The following is a 12614-nucleotide window of genomic DNA, read 5'->3' on the forward strand; positions in this document are numbered from 1 at the left end:
CTTCATTCAACATTAGTGTTTAATCTAAAATAAGCTAAAATGCTGAAGTTAGCTTAAATGCTGTCTATAGCATGTGGTATCACAAGCATTTACATTGACTTGCTACCTTCACTATGTTAAACATAGCTAATATATTTAAAACATTCTAACGTTAGCATGAGGCCTATCACTAGCATGTTGACTACCATTGACATATTACATTTGGTATGTAAAGCTTAGTTTCTATATAAAAATTAGCTAAAGTGTTAATGTTAGCAAACCTCAAAGGATCGTTGAGTCAGTTAAGGATAAAACATATTGAAATAAAATGAGGAATTTAATAGAGGAACGAGGCATGGAAAGAGTTTTTTTTTTTTTTTGAAGATGAGAATGTATTATAAGGCACAAGGAAGGAAATGCCGGAAGGGGGTATATATGCATGAAACACTTTCATTTGATTGCTTCCCAAAATCACAGTGATTGGCTGAAGATGGTTTCCTCCCAAAAAAAAAAACCTAAAAAATGTTTTATCTCAGTCCTTCTTCCCTACATATATGACCAGGGGTAATATAGATCTAATCTCCTTCTATCATCGCAGTTGGTCCCAAAGGCTGTCCATCGCCCCAAAAAAAGCCTCATCTTTCCGTCTTTGAAATAAATGAAAGTCCACAGGGTGATGGAATAAAGATGAGCCGAGGCTTTGACTTGATGCAAGATTGCCACAGGGCCCAGACTTAAGAAGCCTGCACCCTCATCTGCTGCGGAGAGATACTGGGGCCACGGCAAGGAACCAGATAATCTGATAGAATTTCAATCAACATCGATCAGATAAGAAAACAGCAGAATGTCGGACTTTAAAGTCGCTCCGGCAGCTTTCAGCTTTTTGTTTAGTTTATTTGAAAATGAACACCCAGCGACAACTCGCGGAGCTCCTGTCAATCTCCTCCAGAAACTTTAACCTCGGTAATTCCGACGCACCGGCTCCTGCTGGCTTGAAGCGCCCTCTGACCTCCAGGTATTCTCATATGATATGTGTTATGCTCAGAGTGACGGGATTACTCCTTTATTAGCCGGTGGCAGCGTTTATGGGACATGCAGAGACTCGGAGCGCCTTTGATCCGCCAACAGAAGCAAACAGGCGGACTGCGGCATAGTTTGCATCTCTCGGCTTAAGCCTTCTGGTGTGGGAGACATCTGCGAAAATCCTCTTGGATCAAAGGATGACTATTACACTGACAGGCCTCTGCATACCCCCAGCTGCAGCTTTAGAGTGCTCGTGACCCTGTCAGCAGGCCACCAGGTTTAAAAAAACCACAGGTGGGAGCGGGGGTCACGCATTCGGACACATGCAAACACACACCCGCCATTGTTCCATCCGCTGTGAAAACCGGAGCACTTATCGCTTGTTACTACCGAAGCCCGCAGCCTTTTGGACTTCTTCTACCTCAGCTGTTGCATTCAAAGTGGCAGGTGTAGAGAATCATTGGAAATGTTGTTTTTATTCATATGCCACAGAAGTCTTATTTGTTCTGACCCTTCCCGCCTGTAAATTCACAAGTTCGCCTCTCTCAATAAGCTCTCAGACATGCTCTAGAGGCAGCAATGGTGTGAATGTTCTGTGTACTTGTAGCAGACGGGAAAAGCGTTGCCCTTTCCCCGTCTGCGTCGACGGCGCTTTTTAAGTGAACCGATAACTCTTGAACTGTTTCACATTTTGTTGTGTTACGGCCGCAAAGTTTGGCGTACGGTTGTGTTATTGAGATTTTATGTGGTAGAGCAATTCAGTATTGCATCACTGAAATGGAAGAAATATGACACGTTTATTGAACGATTCTGTAAAATGGAGCACCTGTTTGTATCTAGACCTGACAGGTTTATATTTTTAGAACAACCTTCCAATGCAGTAGCACATTCAAGTCTTTTGATGCTTATATCCGTCCTTAGTTTCAGGTTATTTTCAGCTATTTATGGCATTAATCTTCCAATAACACATCATGTGACAATTTCAAATTTCCTGTCAACTTTAAAAAAAATTTAAAATCAAAAACATGGCAGGCCGCTTCTCAAAAGACTGCCCGAGTGCCCAACCACTGGCCTTAGCGCGTTTTCTGGGGAAAACCCTGGACAAGCATCTAAATTGTCGCTCTTAAGATTATGACAGGCATTCTGCCTCTCTGTGCACATGTTACCAGGGACCTTTTTCCCTCTTACACAGGTAATAGCAAATTAATGAGGATTGCTCATTTATGTTCCCTAATACCCATCTAATGCTGCAGTGACACATTCTGCCAGTCTGTGAGGTTGTCTCCTGATCTGAGTTGCTGGTTTCCTGTGCCAGTCTCCACTTGTCGCACTTCTACTTTAGGCTCATTACAGACGCTGATGCATTCGGAGGTAAATTTAACAGTGAGACCTTGGTGCATCGGTAACAGTCACGACCGACTAAGTAACCGCAGAATTGCTCAGGCTCAATTCAAGGAGTTACAGTGTAGTCAACTAAATCCATCTTTTGAGTCTACAGAGTTGTGCCAGACGCTTGCTGCTTGTCAAAGCAGGCCGACTTCGTCCCTAATTGGTGTCTTTGCTTAATTCTGAGATGTAGCTTACTCCATATTGCCTTCATAAAGCGTGGAAGTCTTTCCAGGAAACCGGTGTCTGGACACAGCCGTGTGGGGCAGAGGACCGAGAACAGGAGCCACTGTATAGCAGTTTGATAATCCCCAGACTTCCTTTGTACCGTCATGGTAGTTTTACCCTTCATTAAATCTCACCCCGGGTCTAGGCCTGTACTCAACGCAGTTTCCATTTGCAGCACAAGTTACTGAAACACAAGGGTTCTGATTCTTTAATTTGCTCCAAGACTTGTTTTCACTCATCTGTTCACATTCTTCAACCCACCACATCATCCATCACACACTAGACTAGACCCCTGTTTATTTATACAGACCGGGTTGGTTGTGAGAATGGAAGAAGAACGTCAGTAGAGTTGTTTACGGCATAAAGTACCTGGTTCTCATAGCCGGTACACGTTTGAGATGCTGATTGTAACAAAAACCTTCCCTGAAGGGTCAAACAGAAAAATCTATGAAACTGTTTTTTGCAGTGAGTCTGGCCTTCTCTTTGACCAGCAGCAGGGATTAAGCTAATTGCATGCAGTGGACTTCAGAGATCTGTGTTTGGAGTTTTCCCACCTCCTCCTGTCTTGTTAAGCCTCTCATTTAACAAGCTGGGATGGTTGCAGAACGTCCGCTGTCTAAGCAGAAATAGAAGAGAGATTTAATAGGTACCTTGCAAACACATTCATACCCACTTTTCAGATGACTATTTGTATGAAGCCAGTATTTTTGCTAGCTTTAGCAAAAAGCTAACAAAAGACCATCAAACTACCTTGTGACGGTCTGTTACATGAAATTGTAATTGTGACGTGAAAAATTATAAGGGATACGAAAACTTTCAAAACCGGAAAAAAAATTGGAGTTAAAGTAGACTTTCAATCATTGGGGAGAAGCTAATGCTAAAGCGCCAACTTCAATTCAAACTATATCAAAGTAAGACCCACTAGCATAGAAAGGGAAAGAAAGAGAGAACATTTTCAGGAATGGCTTTCTGATTTTAATTAATCACATTTTTTTATTATGGCCTTTGCTATTTAATCCACCTCAAATAAATAGAGAGGGAACATTGATTTAGCAATGAACAGCAACAAAAAGCCTCCACCATCAGCCCACACCATAAAAGCATAAGCTACCTCACACCCCAGCGAGCCACCTAATTGCCCTCGTCCGCATAAAAAGGGCCTAATGCACTCCCCACACGTATGAACTCATAGGAATCAAATGGAGTATAACTAATACAATTGATTGTGATCAGGCAGTATGAATAACACGATAACCGAGTCTCCCCCAAGTGCTGCTAAGAAGGAAGCGCCGAGATCCATGCATCATTTAGGAGCAGCTATTTATTGTGCTTTTAATGAAGCCTGATTGGCAGCGTGTCCTGGTGCCCATTATCATCAGAGGGATGTGCTCATTCTAATCTGCAATTATCGGCATAATTGCGCTCGGAATCCTCGGAGTCTAAATAAGCAATCACTTCCCGGCGCTCGCGGCGCCACCTGTGCGATCGGCTCCGGGTAGACGCGGCCGGTCCATTTTAAAGCTCGTCTTCATCGTCATTTTTTCTTGATTTCATGTGGTTTTTTTTTGGCCTTTAAGGTTACATCCATCTTAGCTTACTTTGTGTCTTTTTTCTCTTTCTTTTTTTTTTTTTTTTTGCCTTCCCCACGTGTTTTTGTTTAACCTTTCGCGTTCCCCCCTCCGCCGTGAACATCCCTCGTACTTTTATCTCTTCGTCCTTGCCCGACCCGCACCGCTCATTCCAGTCCATCACCACCCCTCCTGAACATCCTCCCTCCCCCACCCAGCGCAAATTCCTAACCTTTGGTCACTTTCATCCTCGTGGTATGCATAAACTCGGGCTTATTATCAAGCCGGTTGTTTCATCATAATTATGTGTTTTGTCATGTGCTGCCTCTGTAGCTGATGATAAAAGGAGAGCCTGATTAAGCTGAGGGAGCGCTATTGATTCCTATTGACAGGCCCCTCAAAGGCCTTTAATGAAGGAGATGTAAATGAGGGTTTTCCACGCTGTTTAATGACTATGTGCTATAAAAGGCCGACATTCTTCAGCATTCTGAATAGAGACGTACATCATTCGGCTGTGTTGCATTCTCGGCTATGAGGGTGGGGGTGGGGGGAGGGTGTTTGCAGTAATGGCTAGAAATAGAGGGAAGGTTGGAAGAAAGAGACGAAAAAGAAAAAAAAAGAAGCACTTGAGAAATGTCAGTCCAGATATGCAAGCGCAAATCACGACTGTCAGATCAGGGGATCCCTGAAAGCGCTTTCCGAGGGGAGTCGGTGTGGTCAAGTGAATTATTTAAATGTGTTGGGGAGGGAGGAAAAAAAGGCACCTGGATCAACACGCTGGTTAGAGTTAACACCTGGAGCATCAGTGATGTTCTCGGTGAAGACTCGCAGCGCGGCGTCTTGGTTTTAACGTCTTCTCAACCTCTCTCGGCAGCAGTCAGATGGCTCCCAGCAACCATGACCGGATACAGAGGCTGAGGCACGAGTTCCAGCAGGCCAGGCAGGGGGAGGAGCCAGAGGGACATCAGAGCTCCTACAGCTTCGACCAGTCCTGGGTGAGCGCCGCACTCTGTCACAAAGATGCTGAATCAGCCACTGATTCATCTACTTTTATCCTTACATCACTTTTTTTTTCCCCTCCGCCAAATAAGCTCTGACTTGTCTGTCGTATTTTTTAACATTTCGCGGTTGTTTTTTTTCTTTCACACATTTATGCTCTGGTGAGGATTTTTTATTAAATAAATCCACAGACTCCCATTAAGATGTGTCATAAATTCTTGAATGGTAAAAATAAATTTCCTCATAGAAACAGAAGGCACAGAGCAGAAAGTTTGATTACTTATCCCAACAGTCATCTGACTGAAAATAACAAATATCTATGTCAAACCTTGGAACTCTACATAAAGAAGTGCACATGTGAGGATTTTTCTTTTTACCAAATAAAAACCTAAGCTGACTGGAGTAGCAGGTTTTAAAGAAGCTGCTATGAGTTCCAGAGATGTTTTCTTCAGCAGACCCACAGAAGCAGCAGAAAGCTCAAAGAAAAGATGAAAGGAGCTAAATATAAAAAAAGGCATTGAGACTTTGACTCATTGACTGTTACAAAGCCAACTCGGGGCTGAATGCCACTCTTTTCAGATTTTACTTTCGAAAGAAATTTGCAAAGTCATGCGTTGTTTTCCTTCCGCTTGATTACCATGCCGTGACGCAACATGTATAAGATACATAAAAGTCGGTGAAGACATATTACTGAAGAAAAGCATTTTATGCTACATAACTCTGCAGGACTTACTGCTGAAAGGAAACTGACGGCACCGAGCCTTCCATTTAATTTTCATTAAAACATGATTAGAGGGATTTTTTACATTTTCTCAATTAAACTTTGAAAGCACTTTCTTCAAACTGATCTCCACTTCCACGATTGATCTAGGACAACAATGGGATTTCCTCTTCATAATTGGAAAAAGGTAATTAAGTTAATTGCGTTGTTAATTTATTCCGGCTTGAATCGCATCCCACCCTGCTGTGCATCAGAAGTTGGGCTTTGACTGGAGTTCAGCTTAAACGGTGTGCTGAACTTTTTTTTAAACACTTTGAGAGACAGACTGAATTGTCGGAAACTGCAGATCCAGCATATTTTTCCGTTTAAAATGTCCTTGTATTTCAAAGAATCCATAACTCACTGCGCACGTCAACAATCTTCCCAGAAACCAGCCCACAGCCTGCTGGGTCGGTCACCGTACCCAACAGCAGCTGCTGTAGACCCTAAAAAAATCAGAAAGTTATAGATTGATGACTAGAAAATCTTAGGCTCTGATTTAAAAATTTAAGAAAGAATTTTGCAAAAAGCATCGGTTCCTTCTATTTAGATGAATTATTAGTGGCTCCATCAATGATTTTATTGAAAACTATTACTTCTCAACATTTGCTTTTAATGTCTAATATTCCCCTGATTGCTAGTGGTTAGTATTGTTGTTGTTTATAACTTTTATTACTGAACTGTGTGCTGGAATGTCTTGAAAAGGGCTTTATAGATAAGATGTATTATTATTATTATTACTAAAATGTTTTCATTGAGTTAAAGTTTCTATATTTATAGATTGTGTCTTTATTAGTCATTTTAACTGAAGTTTAAACCAGACGTTTGCATACACTACATAAAAAGAAAAGTATGCAATTTTTTCACACTGTCTGACGTGAAATCAGAATAAACTTTTCCCGTTTGACATCAATTACTAAAATTTTTTAGTTTTCCAACTGCCAGAATAATGAGAGGGATTGTTTTTAAAGGCAGTTTTTATTGCTTTCTTCAAAGTTAAAAGTTTAAATAAAACCTCTTAAACAATTTGAGATGTTTGATGATGTCATGTCTTTGGGAGCTTCTCTTAGGCCTAACAGGTGTGTATTTGTTTTTGGTTTTGTTTCCCACGTCCTTATTGCAAAAAAACAAACAAAAAAAAAAAACAGTTGAGAAACCAATGAACCTATTGGAGCCGTCATCTAAACGACGGGTCAGGATGTCAGACCTTGAAAGTCAAATTAACCGGCACACAATTTTCCAGCTTAATTGCTTTGGTATGACCTTCGTGTCCTGCTGCGTTTTTTCTCCTTTTTTGCAGTTGTCCAAATCACTTTAGGTAAGACTGCAGCAATCTGCAGACTTCCCAGAAAGTTCCTGTGTGGATAAAGGCAGTCTTTGTTTGCTCTGGGTTTGCGTCAGTGTTTGTCCAGCTGATGGGCAAAGAATCACTGAGCCGACATCTATCTCTGTTTTCCTAATTTCTCTCTCTCTCTCCTCTCGTTCACTGCGAGATGTTAAGTGTTTGTTCAGCATTAAGCAGTCTAAGTCGTTCTCTTTCAGCATCTGAGCTCCTAATTGCTTGTGACTGTTGACATTGCTGGGCATACCAGTGCTGTTCCTCTAGCAACAAGCTACTGGGCGGTCCCAGGAGGATCCATATTATTAGTCATCGTCTTATTCCATTTGTGTAAACAAGTAATCGCAAAGGAAGCACCTGTAATCAGATCCACTAGTGTAATAATGCATAAAATCTAGAGAGGTTCAGCAAGGTTCCCTCCAGAAAATCAGCTAAGCAACAGTGCTTTTGTGTTTAAAAAAATGTAAAAGAACTGACTGGACATTTTGGAAATAACACAACAAAGAAAATACAGCAGTGAACTACATAAAACTACTCTTTCTGTAGGTTGTGTACGGATAATCTTTTGATCTTTAGTCATCTTAAGCTTTTTTGCTACAGATTGCTGATGTCTTATTTTACGAAAATAGCAGGTAGAGCGAGTCGACTGTTGTACCAAGCTTTATCGTTAAACTGGTTGTGATTAGGACGGGAGCAGAATGGCAGGTTCGCGTAGTTTCAGTGATTTTCAAAAGATGAGCGATCGTCCCGTTGGGTCTGCCCTCGTGGTGTTACCGATTGGGCAAAATGCCCTAAAATCTAGTGGCTGATCACTCATAAGATGATGATAAAACATACAGAAATGCCACTGCACGGTATTGACACCAACACGTGTTTTTGTTTTACGCAATCCGACGTCCTATGCTCCACTATGTGTTCAGATTCTCAACGCAATTGCACTGGAAAAAAAATGGCGCATTTTGCTACTTGCGGTTTAGGATATTAATATACACCTCATTATTGATACCAGCAGCTTGCCGTAAGGAATTGATATTTGACGCGTACGTTGGTGCAGTATTCTCCAAAATGAAAAATACAAGTTAAGCTGCTCTTCAAGAGCACCTTCCACACAGGTCATGTTGAGTGAAAGGTGGTAGTCTGTGCCACTTTAAGCTTTTTCCTATCACTGTTATTAGTGTATCAAAAAATAATTTAAAATAAATGAAAGAATAGCCAAGTGGAGGAGGCAAGTGATGCCTGGTGGCCCGCCAGGCTGACAATATAATGGAAGAAACACTGGAACTTCGATTATTCAACAGCGGGAACAGTCATGGACAGAGGTAATCTATGAAAACTGTGAGGGGGGGGAAATGAAAGCAGGAGCAGCCAAAGTCATCCTTCTGCTATTTCACAAAATATTACAGGACCTCGCACAAAAATGTAACCTTGCGGTTGTGTTCTGTTCAGAGCAATTAGCAATCCACTTTGAGCTGAAACTGATACGGTCCTTTCGTACAGCGGACTTTGCTCCGTGTCATTCTCAAACGTTGCCCGCGTCGATGAAAGGGAAACCGTAAAGACCTCCACTCTTGTAAATCCAAACGTTTACTGAATGCAACATAGAAAAAAAAAACAAAAAAAAAACATGAGATGCTCCAACGGGGCGGTCAGATGCCTTCCACATCAAAGACTCGACGTGCTGCTCTTTGACGACCGCCGTCCCTCACTACCCGAGGTTACATCATAATGGCTTCCACGCAGCTCTGAACCGAAGCAGCTGCTGCCTCCTTTCACTGTTTAAATTCTGTGTTTCTTGTAAAAGCAAACTGCACCAACTTGGATTACAGATGGGACGTGTTAGCTGGCACCACTGGTAAGAGATGTGCCAAATGCTGAATTTATTTATTTTTTTGGTTTCAATTTCAGTAGCATAGTTTAAAATAGATTTTCATTGGTGGCACCGTTGTTGGCACCCTTGCCAATTCCCTTACAATAAATGTAACTAGAGTTCTTTGAATTTCAATCTTTTAAGATACTTAGAGCCTCTATGAATGTCTATTTCATAATACACAACATTGTTTCACCTCAGGTATAAATATGATGTGACACAGAGGCCAGTTTCTTGTAACAACAAGGCAATACCCTGGATGAGAACTCTGGCCTTATTGTCACTTTGTCAAATAAGCACAATGGTAAAAGAGGTTTAGAAAAATCCCAAATTGTTATAAAAACGGGCCATTTCAGGTCAACAAGACTACATGACAGAATGTTTTTGTCAAATGATACTGAGCTGCTACACTCCCTATAGATCAAAATAAAGCAAGAACATGGCAAAATGCACCTTAACCTATTTTTAAGTAAATCATCAGGGAGCAGTGTTTTGCTCATGTGACATCATGTTACAATGTGTCTATAGAAACGTTAGAGCAGAGCCTAGGATAGAAGCTACAAATATGTATGATTTAAAGAGATTGTGCAGCATCTGTTTGTTCCACCATATGAACAAACAGCTATTGGTAAAATAATAACATTTGCATTTGCAACTATATTGTCGGAAAAAGCTACAATCCTGATGAGGTGTGGTGTGTAGATCCGTCTGAAGCATGGGGGCATGCTGACCGTTCATTTGACCCCAGCCTCTCTCCCAGGGGGAGTGGGCCGCTGGGCTCAGGTGTGGCTGCTGTGAACAGCTGTAATGGCTGTGAACAGGTCAGCACTCGAACCTTTGCTCCAACCTTAATGGAATAACGTCCGAGACACAAGAAGCCCTGTCTATCATGATTTCCCTGCCTCCCTCCCTTTCTCTCCGCTGCTCTGAGAGAGGATTTCCAGATGTTTATCATGAAGCTGCGCATATTTTTAATAGAGCTGCCTTTTTTTTTCATTTTTTTTTTTTTTTGCAGAGTGTTCCTCTCTGCTATTAAAATCGATATGCGCTGTTTGGCGGGGGCGCCGATGATGAGGATGACCACACAGCGGAGTGTGAGCGCCATGCTGGTGCCTCGGATCAAACAGACCAGCAGCAGCTTGTAAATTTCCTATTTATGGGAATTCTTTTGGATTTTATGACATTATTTATCTCATGCTACCAGGGTACATGTGTCCACAAGTATTTATTGTGTTTGTGTAAACTTTAGTTGCCCTCGTTATAGTACTTTATGTTGATGGGGAGGCCTGGATTGCGTACAGCTGCCTCCCTGTTCTGTGATCACATGCAGAATAAGCTACTTTTAGCTACAGTCACTTGACTTTCTTGAGGCTAGATGTTGGAGCCTGCGCCCAGGCTCAATGTGACTCTCTGGTTCTGGGTATACACACAATACAGGGAGTGTGGGTGGCTGTGTGGAAATTCCATGGAGGATTCAGTTTAGAACTGGAGGTGTGGTTTCCTTTTCTGTGTTTAAAGGCAAACTATTACGCTTCCTTGAAGAGGTTAGGATAGGTTTGTATAAAACATGTTCATTAGGTCTTTTTTCCACAAAATAATTTTTAGATAATTAGATTTCAGTTTGCTCAGTTCTGCCTATTTTGAGCTACTTTTAGGGCTTCTTGTCACTTTAAATCCAAATAATCTGTTGCTGGCCACACCCTCCAAAGTCAATGTTTACTCTCCCATCTGAAAATTACAGCAAACAAGGTGCACTACTATACAACCATACATGTTTGAAAAGCATAAGTAGAGCCTCCTGTACAACCAACAGGAATGCAGCAAGTGCTTTCTGAATGGTAAGCCAACAACAAACTATTCCAGCAGCCGTTGTAAAGAGCATACAGCGGGAAAACCGTCTGACCTAGCGTGCTGAAGTTAAGCCTGGGTTGCTTGGTAAAATTGTGACTTAACAATAGGATAGTTTTTGTAACAACTAATTTCCCCGTCTCCAAAAACCTTTACTTACTGTCTAAGAATAGCTGGGTGGTAATTCTCATGTGCTTGCGTTCTTTATAGACCCAAATGGTAGTACAAAAACTTTCAAAATGTGAATTTTGCATTAAAATGTAAATAAATTTGAAGGCAATTTTAGGTTTGACCGATGCAGATAGTGTCTCTGCATTCTTGCGCTCGAACTCTTTAAATTTTGTGACATTTCAACCACAATCTTATGCGATAAAGCAACACAAAGCAGAGGGCATGCATAAAGTTTTGCATGTTAGTCATAAGGTTCAGTGTTGGTCTAACCACAGCTCCCTCTCCCATATGTTTGGTGGGTACTCTGTAAAACTTGTGGCAAACTACAAAGATGACCACAACTCAGGATGTTTTCTTACCCGATAGTCCTATAGATCTTACAACATTGGTTAAATTTTCAATTGGTGTAGTTTGCTTTCAAACATCATTGTGTCAAACAAACTAAACCCTTTGAAATACCTGTTAATAGGATAAAAAGCACAATTTATGACATGTTGACATGAAAACCCAATCCAGTAAGTTATTCCTGCAAAACCCCCAGTTTGGACAGACGCCAAGTTGTGGTACGTTTGCAGATATGCCCTGTTGTTTCCATGTTTGATTGATGGATTAAACTGTGTGTTTAAATCTTGGTTTATTGTTCCCCAACATACTTTCACCACAACTTCATCATGATGGATGAGTACTTTTGCGAGGCACTGCAGTCAGGAATAACTGCGAGCAACTGAAGCTAAAATATGTGCAGCACCTGACAGATAATCATAGTGATTTAGCTTGTTCGTTAGTGTGCAAATCACTTTTTTTTTTTTACAATCATGTCAGCATTGTCATGCGAGTCCGCTGCTGCCAAATCTCGGATTAAATGATCGCCTTCACTCCTCAGCATGGAGTGCACGGGAATGTAGGCAGAACTATGTCTGAGCGGTTTAAGAGATAAGACAGAGTCCAGCATTACAATCTAAATGATGAAAATACCTTTCAGCTCAATTGATTCTATAAATCTGCCCGCAGTCATAAAAAAAAAAAAAGCTCTAATATTTTGTTGTACTTTTCAAGTCTGAACGCGATACGGGGAAAACCAGACGAGTTTCCCATTCTCTCTGGTTTCTTGGGCAAGGAGACCGGGAAACAGCAGACCACACTGCTTGCACTCAGATGGATTCGCTGCCCGAAGCTATACACCCCGCCAACCACAAATGGACTGGGCTTCCTTATAATAAATTGGCGGAATTGGGTTGGCATGCTGACTTTAAGAGGGGATCATGATCCAAGTGGGCTTTTGTCAGGATGTGGCGGTTCACTACCATTCTCTCACTTTCTTCTCGTTCTGTATGCCCATTAGCAGCGTCAATGTTTTCCATATGTCTGTTTGTGTACAGCCCGGCTGCCTCCTTAAAGCGGTTACATCTGTGGGCGGCCTCCAAACATAGCCAGATAGGGGCGGCA

The 12614-nt window shown here is 41.6% G+C and overlaps 1 protein-coding gene across 2 annotated transcripts in view; it reads left to right on the forward strand.

Annotated features, from left to right (window-relative positions):
- Nucleotides 1-12614, forward strand: part of LOC114136816 (partitioning defective 3 homolog) — a 384289-nt gene that overhangs the window by 355426 nt on the left and 16249 nt on the right. For both annotated transcript variants that reach the window (XM_028005119.1, XM_028005118.1), the window contains one exon: nucleotides 5059-5179. In XM_028005119.1, the coding sequence (XP_027860920.1) occupies nucleotides 5059-5179 (121 nt within the window). The remainder of the gene's footprint in view (nucleotides 1-5058; nucleotides 5180-12614) is intronic.

Source organism: Xiphophorus couchianus, chromosome 21, assembly GCF_001444195.1.
Source record: "Xiphophorus couchianus chromosome 21, X_couchianus-1.0, whole genome shotgun sequence".
NCBI classification, from domain to species: domain Eukaryota; kingdom Metazoa; phylum Chordata; class Actinopteri; order Cyprinodontiformes; family Poeciliidae; genus Xiphophorus; species Xiphophorus couchianus.